Here is a 26555-nt window from a genome sequence, read left to right as displayed (position 1 = left end):
GATATTCATTCTGCACGATGTTAGAAAATGTTGCTATATTTGCAAGTATTGTGATGACAATATCAGGTATATATATCTGTTTTCTTCTTTAGTCTCTTTCTAATTTGTGCTTCTTACTCTGTGTAACCTCTAGCATTTTTGGCAATGTCATTATGTGTGTCTGATTTGAGCTTTTGCTGTCGTGAGACTGTTCTGATAACTAAAAATTGTATTAGCACAAAACACACTGGAATATGTTTTCAGTTCAGCTAGTTTGAATATTAAACTATACGTCTTGATAATCTATTTTCAACTTGCAGTGAGGACAAAGTTGGCCACAATCAGGAGAAGTAGTAATGCAGTTTTGTGTTGCACAGCTGTTCTTCAGTGAAAACTTAAGTCCTTGTTTCAAGGCCAGTTCCGTCTGGCCCTGAATCCTAACAATGATTACAGCACTTTGTTTCCTTCTTGTTAGATTCTTCAAGTAAAGACACACACTTTACAGCCTCTCACACCTTCTCAGAGAGTATCTGATGTGGAGTTACCCAGGGCAAATAAGCACGCATGAGATTCTCTTAGAAGAAACATCGCCGCACCATTTCTTTTTTTATTCAAAACTCAAGTAAAAAATAAAAAATCACATTTATTCTGAATTTGGTTTTTCTTTTATTTTCCAATTTACATTAATTAGCGGTGTAACAAAACAAAAACAATAAAATTTATTCAAGAGAAAAAAAAAATGTACATTCCCTCACACACATAGAGACAACCCACCCTGGTTGTTTGTGAGCCACTGTCCTCAGAGTCCCAGGTTAGTTTGTGGGAGTCCACGGGGAGGCCTCCGAGCCTCCTTCCAGGGTGGAGTGTGAGTGTGTGCTGTGAGGCTAGTGGGAGTCAATAAAAAGGGTGTGTGGACGGGATGGGGCTGGGGAAGGTTGAAGGGAGCGGCGGGGAACTCGTAACACCTTCAGAGAAAAGAGCAACCCAAAACAAAGATGGCCGTCGGGTCTTAGACGCATATGAAAGCTAACCGTTTTGGTCAGCTCAGATCGCAACTCGACATTTTCATTTGTCTTCTTTTTAAAACCGTGAGGTAGCTTTTAAGAATCTGGGTGACTACATGAGAAATTTGAGAAATATTTTCCCTTGTAGTTCTATAAAGCCAATCTTTTTCTTTCTTTCTTTTTTTGGGGGGGGGACGAGAGCGGGACCTTCTCCTGACCGGAAGGTAGGGGGGTGCAGGACATGAAAACATACAACCAGAATGGCACCTTACTTTCCAAAAAAAGTATTGGTGTGCATATAGACACATGTACACGTTACGTGGAAATATATATATCTATAAAACCATCTGGTTGTTTATAAACACAGACTTTTACAACATTAGAACCAAATATTTATTATACACAGTAAAGTTTTCTGCTCACGATGTACTACTCTGGAGTAGCAGGGTAAATTTAACTTGCTGAGAATAAAATTTAATAAAGCGAATTTGCGCTTGGTCTGCAGACTCTACACTGATTTTAAAATTTATGTGTCGGGAGGGAAACAAGTAGGGAGGCGGCGTAGGACTGGGACAGAGGTTGTGCAGCTGTTCTTTAGGGAGAATCGGGGAGGCTTCTGCTACTTACAAAAGTGAGCCCGTCCCATCCTATCCCAACTCTGCCCACTTGGATTAGACAATAAATAAGTGACGATCGAGTCATGTTTCTGTTCTCCATAGTTTGGTTTCTTGGTCCCACTTCTTCCTCCTTCTTGGCTCAGACTCATTTCAGTCAACGGCTGGGCCTGGGAAACATGACTGGATCTCAGGAAGTGGGGCTGAGACAAAATGCTGCTGTGTTGTACAGATATTGCCGGTGCCCTTCAGTGCTCACATCCAGGAAGTACAACTAGGAGAGCACTTTGTTGTGAGGGAAAAAAAATATAACATTTCTCTCTTTTTTTTTGTTGTTATTTTCCAGTCTCCTTTATTGTGGAAGTGTGTGGAATGTTTTCATGGTCAGCTTTTTTTATTATTATTTTTGGGGGGGGCATTGTGATACTCCAATTTACAAGAAGCAGACGGCGCCTATATCCACTCCGAATTCTTGATCTGCTCCTCCGATGTCCATTGGAGCAATGTCTACAATTGGCAGACGGGAGGTTTTCTGTGTTTTGTATTCAAAGACAGTCTTGCCCCACCGGCCTGTGTGACTCTGTTCAGTGAGAAAGGAGACATTCGCAACTTCAGAATTAAAATACCATCAGAAATACCATTCAATAAAATTTTGTTGTGCGCCCACCTTGCAGCCATCCTCCAACACGCTGTATGTGAAGCGACTGTTGCCCTCGGCGCGGATCTCCACGTCGTTGGAGCCCTGCAGTAGCAACGCCTTCTTCAGGTTTCCTGAGGCCTGATCCATGTAGGCAATGCTGTTCTTGCAGTGATAAGTAAAGTTCTGGGACGCTTCAGTGGACAGAAGCCTCAAGAAGGTCAGCTGGACGTTGGCAGCGCTGGCAGCAAGACCGTCCTGAGCATAGCTGAACTGTGGCAAAACCAAGTAGCAGGTTAGCATTCTGTTCTGAATCTGCTGGGGGAAAATAACATTGCAGTTTTTGTGTTCTTACGTGGAAGCCGCCATTCATTGTCTCTCCGAACCAGATGTGTTTGCGGTCCTTGCTCTTGCTGGTCCACCAGTTCTTCTTTGGTACTTTTGTGATGCTTGGGTAGACGCAGGTCTCTCCTGTCTCCATGTTGCAGAAGACCTTGATTGCGTCGGCTGTACTTCCGAGGTTAGGATCCACCCAATAGTCACCTAAGGAGATGAAAGTAAAGTAGTGTGGTCAATAGGAGGAAAAGCCTGGTGTTTAAATGAAAGATTTGGTTAAATGTTGTCAATGGGAATCCTGCCTTTAGCATTAGCCTGTATCCCAGGCTAGGTATAGGCACAGGTAAAGTATTCATATCACTTTGACTGGACCACACTAATCCTTGAGTGTTCTTTGATCTAAACAAGTGTTTATTAACCCTGGTCCTCAGGGACCACTTGCCCTGCATGTTTTAGGTTCCCGTGCTGCTACACACCTGATTTAAATGAGTGGGTAGTGTTCACACTGCAGCCTGAAGTGACTCAATTCCAATTTTTTTGGACGTAATGCGACCTATATCTGATCTTTTCATAACAGTCTGAACAGCACTGGTTGAATTTTGTTCAAATGCGACCCAGGCCACTTAGATATCCGATACGTATCCGATTCAAATGTGACCTAACGTCCAGGTCGAATTCATCCGACTTGAATGTCATTGATACTCGACAAATGTCACTATTCTGCTCCCTGACACACCCAGCAGGAAGAAAAACAACAACCATGGCAAACTATAATGAAGGATATTCTGGCTCCGGTTGGACAACAGCTTCAAAATCATAAGCTAAGCTCCACCGTTAGCATCCATGTTTACTTCCGCAAACACTTCTTCTTCTTATATTGTTTGGCAAAGCACTGAGAACGCGCTCTATGTGTGACGTTATTGGGCCCTTTACTTAACACTTTCAGGTTGTTTGCAGTTCACACTGGAGAACACATACAGGTTGCATATATTTGTAATGGCCAGCCCCAAAAAGATGATTTGACAAAAAGATTGAAATTGTGTCACTTTGGGCTGCAGTGTGCACCTAAAAGACTCAGCTTGGATTGCTAGGTGACGTCCAAAGCTCCACTGAGGTTGCTAGGTAACAGTTGGGCTTCACTGGGGTTGCTTAGGAAGGGGCAGTGCCTGCTGATTTGTGGCGTTACATTCCAGAGGTTTTTGAAATGGCACATTTTCCTGAGACCAACATAAACTTTATTGGGGGAAAAAAAACTTATGGTAGATTTAAAAAAAACAAAAAAACGTTTGGGCTGGTTTTAGAAGCAGTACAAAAATGTGCAACATTTTTGGCACTCCGTTATGTAGCATCAAACCAAGAGGAGGTTAATACAAATGAATGCTACACATTTCTGTTCTGTATTTAGAAAAATACTTATAAACCAGTTCTAATTTACTTTCTGAGTCACAAAATACATGGCAGCGTGTTGTAAAAGATCGTGGGTTATGAATGCTTTTGGAAAGAATTGTATATAATAATTTATTTTTGTGCAGGTTTTGTAAAAATATATTGATTTTACTGTTTATCGTCCTCAAATATCTGTTATTCAGAAACATTAATGTTCGATCCACTTACCGCTCTTCCACTCAGGGTGGCACAGCTTTAGGTCATGGCAAGAGCGAGCCGGGTTCTTCTGGGTGCCGTCAGGGTTGCGCAAGTTCTCAATCTGGGTGTTGAGGGACTTGATTGTGGAATCGACCTCAATGTCATGCTGCCTCAGGGAGCTGGAGGCCTCGTCAGCCCTCATGTACCTGAGAGGATCGGGAGACTTCTCAGTCTGGCCCAGGCCAGCGAAAGCGGAGATGTCAATGCCTGGACCTGGTGGGCCAGGAGGACCAGGGGGCCCGGGGTTCCCAGGAGGACCCTGAAAGACGGCAGAAACAGGAAATGTGACCTTATGGAAAGAGTACAGCACACACGGATAGGAGGATTGTAAATGTTGCTTCTACATACAGCAGAACCAGTTTCTCCAGAGCGTCCTCGAGGTCCGGGGGGTCCAATGGGACCAGGCTGTCCATTGGATCCGTCTTTGCCAGCAGGTCCAAGTGGACCAGGGGGTCCCTACAGAACCAAGTGTCAATCAAAGCAAAAGTTAGCTTGGAACTGGCTTATTTCAAAGAGTTAGACTTCATTTGGTGTCTTAGCTCCACCTTGCAGCCTGAATCTGATAAAGAACTTCAAAAGAATAGTTTTTAGCTTCTCATGCTTTCCCTAACAGGGAAGATAATTTGTGTGTTGGTTTTCTTATCATGCGGTTATCGTGCACTTCTTAGCTAATCTGTGTTAGTCACTAAAATCCATGTTCCAATCTTGGAATGAGTTTTTTCCACAAATCAAAATCCTTGCTGCCTGTCTGCCACGTTTCTTACACACAGTAATTATAAAACGACTCGGCTACAAATCTTATCGCAGCGATGGGTAATTAAAAAATGCAGCCTTTCCACTCTTCATCTTCATCTTTTGATTGGAGACTTACAAAAAGACTGACCTGCCGCGCACTTTACTACCATTGCATATCTGCGGCCCAGAATGGCTTTAATTGACTTTTCCACTCTTATTTTCTGCGTCCTCACCTTGGCGCCGCTTGGTCCAGCAGGTCCAGCAGACCCGGAATCTCCAGCGGGACCCTGTCAGAACAAGGATGGCCACAGTTTAACGGAGGAAGTGAAGTTGCGGATGAAAACTGGCACAGTAGGAAAATTCTTTTAGATTTCTTACTGGAGGTCCAGGAAGACCCTGCAGACCGGTGAAGCCACGGTGACCCTTCTGACCTCTCTCTCCAGACTCACCCGCCTCCCCCTTATCTCCACGTGGTCCTTGGGGTCCCTAGAGTAAAGTTTTACCAACTGATGAAATTTAAATCTACATGGGTAGCTCTTTAAAATGAATAAAAGATCATACCAACACTGATATCTCAGTTAGTGTTAGCAATACTTACAGCAATTCCTCTAGCGCCAGCCAGTCCTGGAGGTCCTGCAGGTCCTTGAGTGCCCTAGAAATAATGAGTCAAGATACTTTGTCATGTTCATGTTAAATATTATCTGATTCTAGGTTATATTTCTGTGTCATTAACAGTGCAGTGTTACTTACAGCCTCTCCTCTGTCTCCCTGTTTGCCGAGGGGTCCAACTGGCCCGGGAGCCCCAGGGGCGCCTGGAGCTCCGGGAGCGCCTGCAGGACCGGTGTTACCTCGCTCTCCCTAGAGGAAGATATGAGGTTATGATGCAGCAGAATAAAAGTTATGCAACATATTTCACATCTGCTTGATTTAAATCAAATATAAATTAGTAGGCTAGTTTTGAGGTTGTACAGCAGAGAAAATAAGAACTGAACACAGAAATCATCTTCACAGCAAAAAGATGTATAATGATGTGAAATTCTCATCAGACATCAGTACAGACATCAGTAACAACCCAAATATAAAAAAGCCAAAACAAATTTGCTTATATGTGAAATAAAGTAGGATGTCAGAGGAAATAAGTATTGATAACTTGAACAATATAAGCAGCTAAAAAGTAAAAAAGCCTCATTAGAACCTCATTATCAAGGTAGGACACCAAGAAAATGCTATTATTGTTGCAAAATATTGTCTTGGTATTGGTTAATCACATTTTTTTAAATTTTCTGAATGCTTCATTGAGTATGAGCACCATTAGAACCGTCGCTTGAAAATGGGAATTTCACCATAAACCAGATACAACCAGATGCTCCTCAAAAGAGTTGTCAAACAAAGACGACTGGGATTAGCAGGTACAGTTTTTTTTCATGAAAACATTAAGTAATTTGCTCAACCACCATTGTTTCTATGCTTCCTCACTCCACAAGACTCCACTTAAGAAGAAAAAGCCTGGTCAAGATTTCTGGAGAACCTTTAGACAGCACAAAGAAACAATGGAAGACTAGAATCTGGTCAGACCGTTATGAGCTCTGAAAATATTACATCATCTTAATAACACCTTAATGGTGAAGCTTGGAGAAGTAAACTTTATTATTTAGGGGATTCCTTTATCAAATGGTACTGGTTAGACTTCATATCATTGAGAGACAGATGAATGGAGACATTTTTATAAGAATTTTTTCCAGCAAGACAGTAGTTCCAAACACACAGGCGTTGAGGATCTCTGTTGGTTTCAGACAAAGAAAGTGAAGGTCTAGAATTCTCCAACCAATTATTTACATTGAATCCAAAATCTAGAAAGAACCCAAGAACAGATTGCATAGAAAAGATCCACTGAACGTTTAAGGTCCGAAGAGTTTGTGAGGAAGACTAGGACAAAATCCCAGTGAGATACGTTGGTGCTTATCTCCAGCGGTCATTGGGTGAGATATGGGTTCCATCTTGGACAGGCCACCAGTCCACCACATCATATAGCATTTTTGTGGATTACATGGGCCTCCACTAATACCTGGTGTGCATTTACTGTCACGTTTACATATTCAATGCTTTCTTTTCCCACTGTACCTGCAGCCAAAAGTCCTCACCTTGACTCCAGCAGATCCATCTCTACCAGGAGGTCCATCTGACCCAGGCGTACCCTAGAAAATAACAACATCTTTTTCACGCTACGAAAAATCCCGTAATAATAGGTTGCAGAGCTGCAAGTATAATTGTTTCGTTGTTATTGTTTAGGTCTGACCTCTCTGCCTGACTCTCCAGCAGGTCCAGTGAGTCCAGGAGGCCCAACGGGTCCAGGCGGTCCTCGGTCACCAGCACCACCAGATGCTCCCTGTTTACCAGGCTCTCCCTAAACACAGAGGACACACTCATTAAGAAATACAACACAACTCCTTTTAAAAAAGAATATGAATTCCAGTGAATTATTCAGAAGCACGTTTAAGACCAGTTTTTCAAAGTGGGGGCCACTAGAGAGCGCTGTGGGAGAGAAAAGATGAAGGAAAAATACAAAAACGAAAAATAAAATGGAATCCTATGAATTCTTTATCTTAATTTTTTCATTACAGTTTTTGTTTTCTGATTTTCAATCTTTTTTTTAATAAGATATAAGGTAAGATAATTTATTTAAGTGTTATTTCTGATGATTAGTCTCTGATTGGAAACGTTTCTGACAAGAAAAAGACCAAAGGAATCGTTCAGCAATGCTGTGGAGGATTCTGCTGCAAAGAAAAAGCATAAAGACTATAGGAATAAAATAACATCTGATGTGATTTATATGAAATATTACATATTTTCTTATAATCAAAAGTGGGGATTGTGTTGAAAATGTGTATTATCTGGTAATAAAGTGATAATATAGCATTTGATAAAAGGTTTTATCACAGAACTCATGGCCATCTAAAATCAGAAGGTATGAGGCAGCATTTATGCTAAATGAATGTGGTAATTATGGAATTGTGCATAAAAAAACAATAAAAGTTGATGCTTCTGTACATATTTTGTAGCATTTTCTGTGGGTTTCATGCCAGAGGTTGATGCTCTTTGGGAACCTTGGGAACCTCTGTTTTAAACTACCAAAGGTTTATTTGTGAAAACTTTATAAAACGTGTTTTAGAGTTCATCTGATGAACTGAGGGTTTCACACTGATGATATGAAGGTAAAAATCATCTGGACCAAGACTCTTACAGAAGGTCCAGGGAGCCCAGGGAAACCTCTCTCACCGCGCTGACCAGGCAACCCAACAATACCACGACTTCCAGCCAAACCCTGCGGACCTGAAGGGCCATCAGCTCCCTACGGAGGAAACAGAGATCCCTTTGTCATCAAATGGTCTTGTTAAGCCACAGCTGGATAAATCAGTTGGTAAATATGCCACTAAATTAGCTGGTGATTGATTCAGACTGTTCTCTCTTAGCATCGGCTCAGTCATAGATAATACTGGGTCTTTATGGGGCAAAAATCTCCAACTCACAGGAGGTCCATTCTCTCCAGGCTCTCCCTTCTCTCCGGAAGCTCCAGGTGGTCCACGAAGCCCAGCGTCTCCTGGCCGTCCTGGAGGACCGGCGTCACCGCGAACACCTTTCGGACCGTCCTTACCAGCGGGACCAGCAGGACCGGCACCGCCAGGGTTACCCTGTGATGGACGGGCAGAGAATTTCAGTAGGTAAAGTTATCCAAAATATTTTAAAACTTTTGAATTATTCTTCTTTGCTAAAGTTAAAATACTCACATTGGGACCAGGAGGTCCAACTCTGCCAGCAGCACCAGGGAAACCTGTTGCTCCCTGTCAGTGAGAAGAAAACTTTGTTGTAAAAAGGCTTTTGCTGCTTTTTATTTTTTATTTTTTTTTGCGTTTTACCTAAAGATACAAAGTTGGAAATATTTTTAAAAAGTGACAAGCACATGGTTAAGGTGTGAAATTGGATCAAAAAGCCATTTTACTAATAAACTTAATAAACTTGTCATAAAAACGCAACATTCTGTTTCTTTGTAAAACTAGAATATTACATAAGCTCAATTAAAATAAATATTTGAACACAGAATATTCAACCTACTGAAAAGTATGTTCATGAAAGAAGGATGAAATGCCCTAAAATTTTGTGTTCGACATTTGAACTGATTTTGGATAAAACACAGTGGACCAACAACAACAGATAACACACGACTATAAATCATTGCAAAGTAACTTGGATTCTGTTCCTCTCCTCTCTTCCTCCAGACTTTTAGCCACTGAGCAGAAGTCCAGTTAGTTTTTTTTCTTAGAGCAGATAATATAATCTCTCGTTCAGCAGTGGTTGTAGCAGACATCCTGAATGTGTTTGTGTCTGTGTCTGACTCCTCCACCAGTAAACACTGTCTGAATATCCCATAAACTCTTAAACTGGCTTTGCTTCACAATCCTCTTAAGTAGGCTGTTGGTTTTTTACAGTTTTAATGCCACACTTTTTCCTTCCACTCAACTTTTCTTGATATTCTTGTAAACAGCGCCCTATGATCACCTAGCCTCCTTAGCAATGTTCTTTTGTTTGCATTGCCCTACTGACAAACCTGTAAATTATCTTTAGATTACCTGGTCTTTTTTGTATATTTAATTAGACAAATAAAAATCCAAAACCGATAAGATTAGCCAATCACTACACATCGATACAAACATAAACCATGCAGGATATTTCCACACTGACACTACTTAAATTTGTTAAATCGTCACTACAGTTATAAATCCTTTTCTTCTGGTGTTTTGATTATGTAATTCTCAGACAACTACCCTGTATGACACAATCAAACCATGTTAGAGTTTAAAAGAATAGACATTTTCTTACTGATAACATCTGAAAACATTGACAGTTTTCTGAATCAATTGAAAAATAAACCAAACAATGGTGGGATCACATCAAAGTTTAGCAGATTCAGAGTCCTGTTTTTGGTGCAGCATTATTAAGGCTGATTTCACTGCTTTTTCTTCTTCTTTGAATAGTTAAAGTGTCCACAGTGAAAAAGGTTTTTCGTGCTGCCAGAGCTGATCGTAGTTCTGTTTCTATAATTAATGAAGGCTGGAATCCATTTATAGACAAATGTACCATCTTTAGATGACTTCGTCTGCTGTGACTCTCAAAAGCAATGTGAGACATTTAGTGTTATGTAATGCCGCCATTTGCTTAATGTAATATTTCTGCTAATTCCCTCAGTCGGTACATCTGAACCAGTAAAATAATCCATAAAAACCTCAATATTGTTGGTAATTTGTTAGCTAACTGAGTTGCTAGCATGACCTGTTGCTTTAGTTGCCACCCCAAAATGTTCTTGGACAATCAATATCAAATACACATACTTTATAATCTTCTGACATGTTTTTACAGTTCCTAAAATGCAGACATGTATATTTGTATTAATTATAATCAGATTATCCTAAGTGGTTTTAAAAGCTGTTCATTACCATCACCAAATATTCAAACTTGAATTAAAAGTTTGAATATATCTAACTTTTCAGCCTTAACCTTAAATGTTTTATTTTAATTTCAGAATTGTAGCATAAGTTAAATATGCATTGACACAGACATAAACATCTTTAGGTCTGACTGCATCAAGGTGACCTGAAGGGGTTTCCTGCAATGTGATCAAGATAGGAGCTGAGGGAGATTACCAATCTGATCAGATGTTATGAAACTAAGACTAAAGTGACAAAATCAGATGATTCAGAGCTATAAGATGAATAGAAGTTACTCACAGGAGCTCCCTGGGCACCGCGTGCTCCCTTAGGTCCAGATACGCCAGTAGGTCCCTAAAAAAACAGCAGCAACAATCACTCATGTTGTTGGTAACTCTACAGCAAAATAAAAATATCTCTTCTATATTCTGCTGTGTTTACATTCCTGACTTAAAATGGGTACAAGATACAGAGCGTTATATATACAGACTTTATTTTTGGCCCATATACTCACCACAGGCCCAGGAGCTCCGGAGGATCCCTGAGGTCCAGAAGCACCAGCCTCTCCTTTCTGTCCGGACTCACCGAGCTCTCCCTTAGCACCTGGCTGACCATCTGCACCCTGAATGTCATTTAGAGCAGCCATTAGCACAATGTCATTGCTACGATTTTAATTAGCAGAAAAAAATCGTCTTTTATTTACTCACAGGAGGTCCAGCGAAGCCCGCAGGCCCAGGAGGACCAAGCTCACCGCGGTCACCCTGCAGAAATGGAGAACAGACAGGTTGTCAATACCGACTGTTCAAACAGAGAGGAAGACTGACACAAGTCAATCAGGACTTCCCTGCGATGAAATAACAAAGCTTGGTGTTCTCAGTGAGGAAAACACTCATAACAAGATCAGAAAAAACAATATGCTGTGTATTATTTAACTTTAAGTTTGTTTGTTATTTTAAAATAGTGAAGGAAATAAGTATTTGATCCCCTGATGAGGCCATAAGTTTCAGCCCTTAAAAAGAAACAAACTGCCTCTATTTTTATTGTTATGTTTGGATGCAGTGTGGACAGAATAACAAACAAAAATCCATAAAAGTGAAAAAATGTATATGTATGTCTGAGTGAAATATTTCGTCCTCTACAACATGTGACAAACTCAAGACCCGGGGGGCCAAATCTGGCCCGCTGTACCTTTTAATGTGGCCCTCTAAACAACAAATTACATCAGTAAGTCTCTCCAGTTTTTCACAAATGTGCAAAACTCACACAATATCAACAGATTCCAACATTTGTTTCAGATTTTTACTGCAAATTTCTCTCAAAATTGCCCAGAAACTTTGGGTTTAAATGAATCTGCCTCAGCCTTACTTGATGTCAAGTTATAGTCTGTGATTAATACGACGATTAATAAAAAGTTTCATTTAACGTCATACTTTAGCGCGAATATTGTACGAATTCCTTACAAATATTTCTACATTGGTGCCACAAAATCTGTGATTTTGATAGCAAAAAAAAATACAAAAACGATCAAGAAATCCAGGATGGGCTGATCAGTCTGACAAGATGATCAATATTGTTTAATTTTCAGAAACACTTAATGAATGCTGAAACAAACAGCTGTTTAATGATAGTTTAACTGGCACAACCGGCCCTTTAAGAACATTCCGATTTTTGATTTAGCCCAAAATGATAATGAGTTTGACATCCCTGCTCTACAGAAAAAGCAAGAAATACACCTTCCACCGTTTATTAATGTGCCTTTAGACCAATCAATGAATAACTCAATCAATCAATCCATGAATCATTCAATCAATCAGAGTTCAGTTGGGACCACAGTCACCAAGAGCGCCATTAGTAATATCTATTAGTGTAGCATTAAGCTGTAATAAACTGCTATGCTAACGGCTAGCATAGCATTAGGCTGTAACAGAGTGAAATCTTCCAACCCTCTGCTATCGATGCCTCGTGTAAGGTTTGCCCGTGCACATCAAACTGGTTTACAGAAAGCTTTTATGGAGGATACCACAGTATAGTCTACATGAGTTAAACTAAAGGCCCGCGGGCTAAATTTGGCCCGCTGTAACTATTTCTGTGGCACTGCAGACTTTATGACAGTCCAGATTGAATTTCCTGATAAAAGTATGCTTAAGTATTATTTAATCAGTCAAATAAAATCAGCTTTTATTTGTTTTGTACCAAATTACTTCAATGTTAGATATTATTAATTTTTTTTAGAAAGACTAATTGAATGCAGAGAAAGTTGGAATATTTTAGTTATTAGTTGCTTTTATTGATTCTGCTGTCATGATGATGTGGCCCCAGATGAAAATGAGTTTTACTTCCCCGCTGTAGTCAGATCAGACCAAAATGGAGGACTTTGGTATCGGTTTGACCTTCAGTGTTTGAAGGAAGGGAATATTTAGTAAGAGCTGGAAGATCATCCAGATTGTAAAACAATGAGCTGAAAACATGGCGCTCTGGTACTATTTTGTTTTATTAAGAGCATGAGGTGACTTCAGTGCATTGAGGGGCCAAGAACCATAACATCTTGGGCAATAACCTTCCCTTAAATAAAACAGTAACGATAAGTCATGGATGGGTATTTCAGGATTACATTGACCAACAAGACAACAAACAACTGGCAAAAGAAGAACCACATGCTATGTTTCTGTTTGTCATGGAAGTACTTACAGGAGCACCACGAACCCCAGGAGCACCAGAAGGACCAGTTGGTCCAGTCTCACCCTAAAACAAGAAGGAAATATGGGTAAAGTTAAAAATAAACACCTAACTAGGATCTAGATTTCAATTTAAATTCTACTGTGATTCTTACCTTGGCACCGTTGGGTCCAGATGGGCCAGGAGGACCAATGGGACCAGTCAAACCCTACACAAGAGAAGACCATTGGTGAAGATGTAAGAAGAGATATGCTAAATCGATTTATAAAGCCAGTTTTAAACACAATCACGAATCTAAGCATATATTTTGAACTTACTCTACCACCGTCTTTTCCAGGAGCGCCTTCAGGCCCCTTCTGTCCATTATCACCCTGTCAAAAAAGCCACAGAAACTGAAAGTATTCTTTTGGTTGTTTGTTTTTCTTACTGCAGTAGAACTACATGGTATTATAAACATATACTATGCCTTTACCTGTTAGATAATCTGTTTAGTTTAAGTTTGAAACACCAATTTCTGTTTCTTACTCTGTCTCCCTTGGCTCCTGGGATGCCTCCAGCTCCTCTCTCTCCAGGCATACCCTGCAGGCCTGGGGGTCCTTGACCTCCAAGAGCTCCAGCTGGTCCAATTGCTCCCTGATAAAAACAAGGTGAGTATGAAATCCACCATACGGTATAATTATTCTCAAAATAGTTGACTCTGTTCCCCTTCCAGCTTACAATAACTTAGATGTTGCTTTAATTCAGCAATTAAGAGGAAAACATTATGCGTATATTTTATCCATTACAAGCATTCAAGAACAGGCATTTCACTATTATTTCCCTAAGCATTAAATATTGAAGTGCACATTATTTGTTGGCACTAAACTTTTCCTTATAGATTTATACTAAAAACATGAACAAGAGTTTATGTTTAATTCAATTCTTTGATTAAATAGGATAATTCAGTCATCCTCAGCCAAACTTCAACAGTATGAGTCTTTAAGCTTAGCTTAAAAAGTTGCAACAAAGCTAAGCTAACTAGCTAAGGTAAAAAGTTAGCTTTCTTTAAAATTAGTCAAATTCACCAACACCTCAGATGTTGTGTTGCTCCTGCAGTATCTTCTTACTGCCTTTACATCAATTAATTGGGCTAAGCGATTGACCAAAGCTAATTTTTGTGTTAATCTAAAAACAACAAAAATAGAAAACTCTGAATTTTCATTCTTTTTAACTCTAGATTTTTTTTTTTACGCTAGAAATTGCTTCATTTTTGAAGGTGAATTTACTTGAACTGTTGTCTCAGAGTTAATACAACTGACAGTATTTTCATTCAATTAAATGTCAAACATAACGTGATTGAACGTTTTCATTCATTAGGGGGGCAAAAAGTACATTGGCACTCAGTCTTTTATATGTGTGTGGAGGAAATGTTTCCTGCTCTTCTTTGCAGAATTTGCAAAGTAAAAGTTACATAGCTGCTACCATCACCATGTTTGACTTGTATGAGGCTATTTTTCAGATTTTTACAGATCAAAATGGACAAAAACCTTCCACAGATTGTGTGATGGGCTGTAGTGTTTATGTTGTTGTTTTCTGGACTCCTAAAGCCTTAGAAGTTGCTTTGCAACCTTTGCAACTAATAGAAATTCAAAAAATCTTTAAGACTCAGTCAAGATATGTCGCTTTTTAAGATTATTTAGCCTACATCATCTCATGATGGCAGAGCATAATCAGCTCTGCCAAAGCTAAATGAATATTTCCGAACAGATACGACCGCAAACAAGTTTTATTTACTATAAATCTGAATTGGTAGACTATATTTGTTTGGAGGCTTGTAATTTTTCACTTGTCTTTAGAGAGCTGTCAGTTTTTTAGCTACAGTTAGGATTGTGTTTGTCCTCAGCCTAAATAAAAGAAGAGATCAGAAATGAATTGATGATTTATAGCTCCACTGTTCAACAGGTTTAACTGGATGACATTCTGGTCAGAAACAGAAATCTTTTCTGAAATCTTTGTACACTTTGAAGCAGCAGCTTAGAAGAAATATGATTTGAAACAACTTCAGATGTCACCTTTTCATTGCCACTGTTAGTGAATGTTTATCAGCCTGTAAGAGATTTAACCAAACAAATATTGAAGTTCATGTAGAAATCAGCTGCTGACCTTGGGTCCGTCACTTCCTGGTGTTCCAGGAAGTCCACGCGGTCCTTGAAGACCCTGAGACCCAGCGCCACCGCGCTCACCAGGGAAACCACGCTCACCCTGTTAAAGATGGACAGTAAGACAACTAACCACTTAAACAAAAAACTGTGAACTTTAAACAACAAAGTAAACGCCTTCAGGTATGAAAGCAGCTTGCTTTGCTCTGACAACCCTGACGATTAGAAACTCGGTCACTCACTCTGGGTCCAACAGCACCAGGAGCTCCACCCTCTCCAGGAACACCCTGGGAATTACAAGCATAAACTTTGCATATTTCATGATTTATCTACACCAACAAATACAAATACTGGGTAGTTTTCACGTTATAACAGCATCCTTGCCCTGTACAGAGTAAATAAAATATTTATTTTTGTTACTGTGGGATTAATAAAGGACTATTCTATTCTATTCTATTCTATTCTATTCTATTCTATTCTGTTTTTTGTAGTTACAGATATAGGATTTGATTGAAAATATGTGATTTAATTGTTTTATGATTATCATTTTGGATCCGTGCTGGAAAATATCTGCAATTTCTACAAAAGATTACGTTTAATGTCATGAAGGATATATGTCTTTATAATTAAAAAAAGGAGAAAGTAATTACAATTAGGTAAAGTTTAGTTTGTCATCTACATTTTACGCTCTTTTGCCAGCGTTTCTGACATATACTGAAAAAAGATAAACCAACAGATGCAAAAAAAAAAAAACAGTCTGTAATTATTATGTCTCACCTGATCTCCAGGTTTTCCGCCCTCTCCTGGGGAACCAGTTGGGCCAGGCAGACCCTGTCCGACAGGAGAAAAGAAACGAGTGAAATCATATTACACTGAAAAAAAAAGAAGCTTTTATATGGTAATGTTTTACAGTAGACTTAGTGATGAAGCAGGCTTATGGAAACATGAACCCACCTGGAAGCCAGGAGGACCAGGCTGTCCTTGCTCTCCTCTCTCTCCAGCAGGCCCCTAAATTGATATATTCAAACATAATAATCAGTCAATCTGAATGTCAGAATCTATGTTAAAATGATGTTGAAATACTGAAATACTCACAGCGGGTCCAGAAGGTCCAGAAGGACCAGTCTCACCATCTTTTCCAGGTAGTCCCTGATCAGAGAGGTGAATTTTATTATTTATAATTTTGGGTAAAAAGGGTAAAGTATTTTAGGTGGAAGTTTACTACTCACTCTCACACCAGATCGACCAACGAGTCCCTTCTCTCCTGGTTTTCCAGGTTCACCCTAGTAAAGAGAAAATTACTTTAATTACATGGTACACAAACATGGAAGAGTTTCATCATCTGCACTTATTTAAATTTCTGCGTGTGCTGTAATCAGATCTTTCAGCTACGAACATTTGCTCCTTTTGGTCCAGGGAATCCCATGACACCCGGCTGTCCGCGTGCGCCCTGGGGACCAGGTGGACCGGGTCGCCCGTCCTCACCTGGAGCGCCCTGTTAACGGCAACAAGAAACAGGTCAGATGAACAGCCACAACTGAGGCCTGCAATAACATCACATTACACATTACAATATGGCTGAAATGAGTACCACGATGTACTCATTTCTGATCAGTAAATATTGATAATTATTGACTAGTTTTTTGTTTCAAATAGCTGAAATGTTGCCAAACTGAACGTGAACTTTTCTGTTTTATCCACAGTTTTCATTCCTCGCCGTTTTTTTATTTTTAAGCAGTTATGAGGCAAAACCTGAAACTGCTGCTGCACCAGTTACTCAGAAGGCTTGTTGCTAGGTAACCAAAGTTAGGGGGGGCGGTGGAACTTGAAACAGCATGCTACCCAACAGATTGTTGCTCGGCAACCAAAAGTGAGTGAGTGAGTAAGACGCTTCCACCAGCATTACTAAGCTGGCTGTGAGAGGTTGTGAGAGGCTAAAACCTTTCCTCTGCCTACATTTCCCAGAATGCCGTGCGGTTCTGGATAGGAGGTCAAGAATATTCTATATGTTGAATAGAATGTATTGATATTTCGATCACATGTCTATTGCGGTATATATTGTTATTGATTTATTGTCCAGCTCTAATATTACTCCATTGTCTGAATACAAGCAGACTGTTGCAGGAATATTATATTATTATTGTTTGGCGAAGGTTTTTTTAAAATCATTATTCTGATTTAAAGTTGCATTAAGATTCTTTATCAGCAAACCTGCTATGATTATTGTACTTTGTGAAATTGTTCTTTTTATGTTGGGTTTTTAGTATTTGCTATTCTGAAACAGATTGTATCTAATGCTTTAAATATTTTACTCACAGAAGCTCCAACTTTGCCCTGCGGCCCAGCATCTCCAGGACGACCAGTAAGACCCTAAGAGAAGCACATTAATGTTTAATGTTGAAGATTGTAAGAAACTAGTTAAACAATGAACCAAATGAAAGTATTATAAAGCAAACCAAACCTGACGTGTTTAGGTTTGGTCTTGTTTAATGATGTAAAACTCACTCTGGCTCCTGGCAGGCCGGCCTCGCCTGTACGTCCAGGGTCTCCAGTGGCACCTTTTGGCCCAGCAGCACCAGGGACGCCACGGTCACCAGGGGCTCCCTGAAGGTGGAGCAATAAGTTTAACACCAATCAACTTTACTACAGTCATCATGCAGAAAAAATACCAAGTTTTGACAGTCAAAGAGGTAAAATTCATTCTGATTGAGATTCGTTTAGGTAGGACCAACCTTTGCACCAGCAAGACCATCCTGACCCGGGAAACCACGGTTACCAGGAGCTCCCTGCAAGGAATCACAAATTAGATTAGCATGTGTGCATCTTCTAGTAAATATATTCATGGTAACATCCTCTTATTGACTTCTTACTCTTTCTCCTGGAGGTCCGTTTGGCCCAGCAGTTCCCGGCTCTCCCCTCGCGCCCCGCTTCCCTTCTTCTCCAGCAGGGCCAGGAGCCCCTTGAGGCCCAGCGGGGCCCTAAAGTACCAGGATGTTTAGTTCACACTTCATCTACTCACATCACCTGAAATCTGTTGTCGGTCAAAGTGGAGCAACTTACCAGCTCTCCTTTTGGTCCAGATTCACCCTTCAGTCCTGGAAGACCAGGATCTCCCTAAATAGAAAAAACAAACTGGGTAAAAATTAAACCACAGAAAACATTTCTTTGGTTTCTGGTCTTCTGTAGACGGCTTACAGATTGTCCTTTGGGCCCAAGAGGTCCAGTTGCTCCCTGTGGTCCAGGTGGGCCTCGGGGGCCGGGGAAGCCAGGTGCGCCAGCAATGCCAGGAGCCCCCTTCATGGAGAAAGACGCAGTGAAGAAAAAAAATGTAAAAAAAATATTATTGAAACCGATTATTAGGGAGTAATTACTAAACCTTTGAGTAATAAAATGGACTTACAGCAGAACCTTTAGCCCCAGGAATACCATCAGTGCCGGGGTTACCCTGCAGACACCAGCAAGAAGCAATAAATTATAACATATCAACACTGATGCCTACTGATGGGATGTTGAAAAAAGCAACCATGACATAATATAGTCCTGACAAACTAACCCCCGCCCCAGCTGGTCCAGGTGATCCTGGTGTGCCGGCCTCTCCGCGGGGTCCCTGTGCTCCTTCAGCTCCACGGGCGCCAGTAGGACCTGCTTCACCCTGACAGGAAACAACAGATTTTTTTACTTTTGTTGGAAAAACTAACTCACTTTTCACTCCTTTACCAACTGAATGCAAAATTTGCTCCACCCACTGACACTATTGAACACTGAACCTGCTGTGTTTTACACAAAACGGTGTTTTATAACAATTAAATTGTGTGGTAAATAAGTTAGACGCTTTGATTTACAGTCTGCAAAACATGACATTACAAAAACAGACAAGTTCATTGAAAATATGGGATGTATTTGCAGATAAACAGATAAAATATCAAATATTAGGTTCATAAATGTTAAATATTTGTCATCAGGACAAACCTTGGCGCCTGGGGATCCTGGGAAACCGGGAGCTCCTGCAGGACCAACTGGGCCCTAAAAATTCACAAAAATCTTTACGTTAGATCTCATATTTCAACTTTCTGGTTGCTATAATGAAGATAATATAGTGGTGATTCAGATACGAAACAACGATACACACCGGGGGACCAGCTGGACCAGGCAAGCCATCGTTTCCCCGGGCTCCCTGAAGAGAGCAAAGTTGGGAGAGTCATTGTCGAATATGAAAATTAAGGTTTTTTTCTTAAAAATTACTACAAATGTCAGATTTGCCCAGTTTAAAAAAGAGTGAGTTACTCACTGCAGCTCCAGAAGCACCAGGACGTCCCCTCTCACCAGGTAGACCCCGAGGGCCCTACGGCAGAGGAGATAAGTTACTAGGGCATTTTATTTAAAACTCTTACTTCTCACATGACTACAGTTTAAATCTGTGCTATAATCACCATCGGTCCATTACTGCCGCTTTCTCCAGCAGCACCACCCTCACCCTGAAAAGATGTATGAAAAAAATTTAAAAGAGGAAAACACACAAAAAAAGAAAAGAAAGTATTTTATTTTTGATTCATTATACCTTGGCTCCAGCAGCACCAGTCTCTCCCTTTGCTCCATCCAGACCAGGGTGACCCTACAGGGAAGCAGGACGTGACAGCATCAGAAGCTAAACCTGACCGAACCGACCCATTTCTACCGGTCAGTGAAGGTTATAATTCTCACTCTGTGTCCTTTGATTCCAGGAAGTCCAGGTGTCCCAGGGAATCCACGAGCTCCCTAAGAAAATATAAACAGGACATTTTTATCCATGAATTTCTTCTTCTTTGGTGGTGATGAAGTTAGTTTTGGGACAAATGAAACATTCATTTAGGAATGATATTCGCTCACCTGAGGCCCGGCAGGTCCGCGCTCACCGGATTTCCCAGGTTTTCCAGGATCACCCTAAAAAAGCAGAAATAAGTTAATTATTCTCTAAAATATATGCAGGTGCACAGTATTTTCCCAAAGTGGGAGGTTGCTGCTTGATTAACGATCTCTGTACTGGCACTGTTCAGAGAGAAACATTGCCCTCTGCAGGTAAAGAGGGTTTATTCACAAGAACTGTCAAAATTTCTACATCAGTTTTAGATTTAGGTCAGAAACGGGACTGAAATAGTTATAATTTTTGTTTGCATCTTAATAATAAAAAGGTTGAACTTTTTAAGCATTTCATTTGGCTGCATAACTTACAGGCCTAACCTGATTTTGTGTGAGGTGTTCAGTGAACAACATATTTCAGGTGTAGATGACATGTTGAGACTTACGTCACTTCCTGGTTTTCCAGATGGCCCAGGTGGTCCACGAGGTCCAATCGATCCCTTTCAGAAACCAAATGAAGACTAAACATGACTTACTGTCATGGTGTATGTGTGTCACATGATGGACATGCATAATCATTTTGTGACATAACGCTGTCTTATAAATCCCAATCAGTGAGAAAAGATCTTATTAGACTTTATAAACACATTAAAGCTATAATGTGTTTATGAAAATTGTTTATCTTCATCCTCAAATCACTGAAATCAGTTTTTCCGGCATCCAGATTATATTCTGGGATTAATGTGAGATCTTACAGCTGGACCGGGCTCTCCAGTCTCTCCGGGTGCTCCTTGGAAACCCTGAGGCCCCTGTTGGTGTAAACACAAAACAAACAATCAGCATATGTGTTTACCAACCACATATATGACATTTAATATGAAAAATCTTAGAATAAAGTGGATTAAAATATGAATAAACTTACAGGAGCTCCGCTAGGTCCAGGGGGGCCACGGGGACCCATGGGACCCTGTGTGGACACACAACCACTGTGAAGCCACAATCAAAGCTACTTTGTATTTTATGAAAAGATTATGATATCTAATTTAAATGCTAATTCAACTTATGCTAATTCAAAGCATAAAATAAAGCATTTTAAATGATAAAGATGATTTAAATAAATACTCTCAAGGTTGAAAAGCCTTTTTATAAAATCCAGTTATGTGGAGTTTTACATTATAATTCATTTTATACTTGATATGGCTATGAATGTGTATTCATGCACAATCCATGTACAAATGTATTTCTAAAACTATGATATCATCACCTTCCTAAAATGATGGCCTCAGTTATTTTTAGTCAAAAGGGATTTTGGCAACAAGAATAACAACAAAAATGTGATTTAGCAAAAAAAAAAAAAAACGAGAAAAAGAAACTGGCAAAAAATGACTTAGTCCATTATTTTAGGAAGGTGAAGATATTGAACACAAACTCCCTGTGGTGGAGATAAATAAACGGCCCACAAGGTGGCAGTGCTGCCTCCATCTGTGCAGAGCTTCAATTGGACTGCGTTTTACCGTGTTTTTTTTCCTTTTATATATTGATCAAATTAAAATTTCATGAAGGTTCCTGCTTACCATTGGTCCTTGCATCACACCCATCTGAGCACCTCCAGCCTTTTCATCAAAGCCTGCAGCCATCTGAGCAGCAAAGTTCTGCAAAAACACAGAAAACACACAAAGATGGAAAACAATTTATTTAAACTCATTGGTCCAAAGGCAGTGGTATAGTCTATTATAATGAACTTAGGTGTGCTTGATAAAATCTTCACATAAACTATTGTTTTATCTGCTGTGTTTTTCCTTTTTGATGTTTTAGAAAGAGTTTGTGTTGCTCTGTCAGGCCAACTACCTTCCTGAAAACACTTTAAGAAATCTCCATGCTTTGCTTTTCCTGTGTCCTGGCCTCACTTTAAACAAGAGATGAAGAATGATAAACACAGCTAAGAATCCCTTATTTACTCGTTTACTCTGTTTCTTCTGTGACGTTTCTCAGTGCAGCTCTACTGTAAAGTTTGTCTGTTGTCCAAATTGTTCTACAGAGAAGTGATGCTGTGTTATTTGAACAGAAATCTGACATGCGCAGGTTCGTTTCCTCATACTTACCCCTCCCAGCCCTGGTGGGCCGGGTGGTCCAGGTGGGCCGTGGGGTCCGGGGTTTCCAGGTGTGCCAGGTTCGCCATCTCTTCCTCTTGGTCCAGGATTTCCCTGAGGAAAAAAAAAGTTGTTTTTCATTAAGTTTCTGTTGACTAACCAAGGGCTTTAATAAACCCTCATTTGAGGTGTTTATGAGGAATTGTTCCTATAATATCTCATTTCTTTCTTTACACTGTGATTTTGGTTACAACCCAAATAGCTTCAGTTCAATTAGCTTAAGATTATGTTTTAATTTCAATCGTATGTCAGTGTTCAACAACCCGTTTATGACAAGGCTAAAAGTCCAATAAATCTTAAAGCTTCCAGTCTGCTACAGTCAGAACAACTTTGTTTTGTGGGAATATAGTTTTCGTTTGTTTACCTTGTCACCCTTTGCGCCAGTTTCTCCACGCGTCCCCTGCTCACCTGGGGGGCCCTGCAAAACAATACAACATGTTTAATACTTCTAAACCTCCGATTCAAGGTAAAATGAATCTTCTTGTACTGAATGGTCATTATTTGGTGCAAGGAATGACGTGAAAAGACGGACAAATAATCACCATGGGGCCTGGTGGTCCTCTAGGTCCTACGACCTGGACAAACACATAAATATCTTTTGTCAGGTTTCAGTAGATGTTTTCCTTCTGTCACATTCAGAGACATTTCTCTGCACCACAGAGCATTCCAGCTTAGCAGGAGGTGGACTCAAACAGACCCAAAACATAATCTGACATTGATTTAATATGACAAGATGATTTTTTTTTTCCTCCTCTACACCATCACTTTCTTTGACCTCTAATTGGGCTGAATTTTGTCACCTGATGTGAACTTGAAGAAAAGCTGCTGAGAAGAACTAAAAGGATTTTACAGGGTTCATTATGCAGCCGGAATGCTGGGTTTCTCCTAATTTTATATGGCAGAAGACTTTACTGATAGTTTGGTCATGAGGAGGAATCAGCATAATAAAGAAGCCTTAAAGAAAAGGAGCAATAGATGTTAAAAAATGTTCACAAATTCAAGAAAATGTTTTAAAACTCTTTAAATACATTTGTTAAATAAGAATAACTGCAATGCAATAATCATGTGATATTTAAAACACGAGATGAGGAGCTTCACTTACATCTGCAATCTCTCCTGGTTCTCCCTTCTGGCCCTGATGGACAAAAAGCACAAAGTTCTCACACAATAAACCAAAATGCAATCCTGAGTCCGGTCGTAACTTTTTCTACTCAAATGTCAGTATTTTAGTTTTGCTCGCTGTCTCACCTTAGCACCAAACGCCTCTGCAGGTGGATTGATGACAGACAAGGAAGAAAAACACCATTAAAAGTGACATCTTGAAGCAAAAACATTTCAAGCACAGGATTTATTTGGAATCCAGTCTATGATTCCTGAGAAATGGAGTCCTGCTTGCTGCAGAGATCAAACACCGCTCACCAAACCCATTCTAGATCATATCAAAGAGGCAAAGGAAGCAGTAGAAGCAGGAGTGAGCTAAGAGCACAGCGTTAATTCTAGCTATTAATGCAAACTGTAAGCATAAGTAATGTTCAATTGGTACTAAATAAAGTGTTTACAGCTGCAAATACACATTTTGTGTACCAATTTGGCATTGCTAACAATTTGAAAATTGAGCAAAACCTAAATGTATTTTTTGCTTTTACAAAGTTTACATAACTGGTTGCGAACATGTCACTAAATATATTTTGAGGCATGTTCTGAATTTAGTCTCAACTTAAACAACTTAAAGCATATTTGGCTACATATCAGTTGATTTTCAGTGGTGCCAATGCATTTATAAAGAAGACATCTATCATGAGATTTCTAGTTCAACTTCACGTATAATTTGGTCTTGAACAGAGCTTTGGAAATACTTTGATGAAATAAAATGAGTAATTATTGCTTCAGATAAACGACAGATTTTGCTTTGTGGGAAAACTGAGCACTAGAGAATATTCAGGTGGAGACAACAGGCAGCACATCCTCCAATCTAAATCACACTTTTTAAAGAAAGTGATTAAATCATGATAATGTTGCTCATCTTGTCTCCATAAATCACATGCAGAGATTGACTTTGGAATAGGGAGCAAAACATGGAGCAACCGGAGCTAACGTGACAAAAAGCTGTAATCAGTGACTTCCTCTGACCTCATCAGAAATCAGAAAATGGCTCCAAAGTGTGCTCCCTAGTCAAAAGTCTCAGCTTGGGATGGCTTTAAATGCAAGCAAGGAGAGTAATTTATTTATAGGTGTGTGAATAAATAAATTACAACCAATGGGGGCAGAGGCATCAGCGGGGCAGATGGGGCAGCATTCTCCAGATGTGATGATAGGGTTGGCACACTCTTTGATCTCCTCGCAGATTATCTCATCGCACAGAACCGCTCCGCTGTCACACACACAGATGCGGCACGGCTCTGGCTTCCACACATCCTTATCATTATACACCCGGGCGTCCTGGATGCAGCCACCTGCCTCCTCTGTGGTGGCCAGCAGGGGGCGGATGTCAGGGGAGGGACAGCAGTGAAAAGTTACACACGGAGAGAAGAGATGTACACAGTGGGATGAGTTGGTAGAGAAAGATCATGTTGGATTAGGAGAAGAAAGTGAGGATGAAGGGTCAAAGGGGGAAAGTGAGGAAGTGGGAGGGGTTAATGAGCACAAAGGAGGGGCATAAAAAAGTCATTTGGTATCAAAACATAACATCTCAGCTCTTTTACAAGATATTCATAACCAAACATGATTCTTTAATTTGCATGAATACAGTTTAAGGAAGTTTTTAAATGATGATTGCTATGATTTTACAGCTATAAATAATTAGCTGAGAGTCACAAATGTTCATTTAGATGATTGGATAGAAATATGCACTACGTTATCACCTCAAGAGAAAATTTATAGCTGCAATACACAGAATGTCAACACAAACTACAGCAAACGGTTGTGTCTGCAGAGTGAGCTGAGGTATTTCACAGAGCAGGCTGAGTATATTTAACCTGCTCCACTGCCTGTATGAATGAACCTCTCTTATGGGGATACTGGGCCCAATTGACAGGCTGGTGCTGTGAATAAACAGAGGCTCCTTCTACATTTCTCCGTCTGGGTATTGTTGCCATGTAAAGCGCCAGTGTAAACACACACGGTAAAGTAAGAATAGGTGATTTGTTTTATGTATGCACCACAGGACTGGGTGTATAATCTACAACGTTTTTAAAGACATGCCAAAAAAACCCATAACTGACCAATGGATACACTTTTAAATAAATGCAGTGATACAGCAAGGAAACACAGTACACCTCTAATTTGCTAAAAATATATATATATATATCCCTTACATGTATTATTGCCTTTGACCCCTTGTTGTAAACACTGTTCTTCAGTTTGCTCTGTTTCTGCAACACTTTAAGCCTTGATGTCTGAGATCAAACTGTGTCTGACTTCATCTCTTCATGTTTGCAGCTCTATTTAATGTTACAAAAGCATTTAAATACTTTTATAGAGTCTCAGAGCATCACACACAGCAGGAAGGTGTGACAGGTGAGAACAAATCACTTTCTCCATCTGACACAGATGAATCTTGACACCTTCATCTAAACAGATGAACAGCCTGTCTTAGCAAGACATTTTTAAGGCCGTTTGGCAAAATAACCTAACAAATCCATATGAAAACACTAATACAAAATTAAAATTCTTCTCAGTTCATAAAGTAAAAATTCAGCAAAAAAAAGTGTTTTTTTAAAGTGACTTACGGTCATCTTCTTCCTGACATCTGACCACGGCTAGTAAAACAACTTGAGATGCTACAAGTAGCAGAACAGTCCTTGAGTCCACAAAGCTGAACATGTCTAAATATTAGACATGCAGGAGCTCGGGTGAGAGGTGAGAGGGACGGTGGAGACCGGGCTTTTCAGTCAGGTGGTGTGTGAGGTAGGGGTTCCCAGAGACTTATGGCACCATGCAGTCAAACCTTCCAGAAACTAAGTGGAATCCAAAGCGGGGCCCCAGCTGGCACTCTGCACCCAGCTCGTCAGGGCAAGCACCACGGTTTTATGTCCACCGTCCCTTGTATGGATCTTCGTATATTCCAAAATGCCAGTCCTTCCCCCAGACCTCCTGTCAGGCTGTAACCTGAACCTCCTTTCCCTCCCCTCTTAATCTGGGAGCAGCTAAGCTCTCAGGGTTATTTTTTTTAACCAAATCCCTCCTTCATGACTTGACCTGCTGGCCAATAGATGCACCTCCACTTTCACATTAAGAAGACAATGAACCATCAGCATCAGAAAACGGATTCGGATGCATGCAGCTTGGACATCTGAGATTTGATGAAACTCCTATTATGATCTATCA

At 40.1% G+C, this 26555-nt stretch overlaps 1 protein-coding gene and 1 long non-coding RNA gene across 3 annotated transcripts; one reads left to right on the top strand and one right to left on the bottom strand.

The window, feature by feature from the left end:
* Positions 1-1174: 1174 nt before the first annotated feature.
* col2a1a (collagen, type II, alpha 1a) lies at positions 1175-26288 on the bottom strand. Of its 2 annotated transcripts, XM_028021086.1 has the most exons (54): positions 25958-26288; positions 24485-24691; positions 23478-23494; positions 23332-23364; positions 22772-22804; positions 22594-22647; positions 22182-22283; positions 21654-21731; positions 21002-21046; positions 20835-20888; positions 20526-20579; positions 20110-20163; positions 19945-19998; positions 19802-19855; positions 19674-19718; positions 19532-19585; positions 19373-19417; positions 19213-19266; positions 18797-18895; positions 18644-18688; positions 18439-18537; positions 18304-18357; positions 18114-18221; positions 17976-18029; positions 17749-17847; positions 17560-17613; positions 16640-16738; positions 16473-16526; positions 16339-16392; positions 16198-16251; positions 16021-16074; positions 15486-15530; positions 15248-15346; positions 13631-13738; positions 13423-13476; positions 13260-13313; positions 13118-13171; positions 11137-11190; positions 10944-11051; positions 10730-10783; positions 8735-8788; positions 8477-8638; positions 8191-8298; positions 7246-7353; positions 7091-7144; positions 5700-5807; positions 5548-5601; positions 5328-5435; positions 5183-5236; positions 4563-4670; positions 4185-4473; positions 2590-2777; positions 2265-2507; positions 1175-2177 (listed from the first exon to the last, which is right to left on the bottom strand). In XM_028021086.1, the coding sequence occupies exons 1-54, from the start codon at positions 26049-26051 to the stop codon at positions 2031-2033; spliced, it is 4473 nt and encodes a 1490-aa protein (XP_027876887.1). In that variant the 5' UTR covers positions 26052-26288; the 3' UTR covers positions 1175-2030. The 2 variants fall into 2 exon arrangements, with proteins under 2 accessions (XP_027876887.1, XP_027876896.1); XM_028021095.1 differs by lacking the exon at positions 24485-24691 and having other exon boundaries at positions 25958-26287.
* LOC114146774 (uncharacterized) lies at positions 17013-17967 on the top strand. The gene is made up of 3 exons (XR_003595963.1): positions 17013-17233; positions 17562-17605; positions 17764-17967. It is a non-coding gene; the product is annotated as an uncharacterized LOC114146774 (long non-coding RNA).
* Positions 26289-26555: the final 267 nt, after the last annotated feature.

Source organism: Xiphophorus couchianus, chromosome 1, assembly GCF_001444195.1.
Source record: "Xiphophorus couchianus chromosome 1, X_couchianus-1.0, whole genome shotgun sequence".
Lineage (NCBI taxonomy): Eukaryota > Metazoa > Chordata > Actinopteri > Cyprinodontiformes > Poeciliidae > Xiphophorus > Xiphophorus couchianus.
This window is presented reverse-complemented; position numbering and strand designations above follow the sequence as displayed.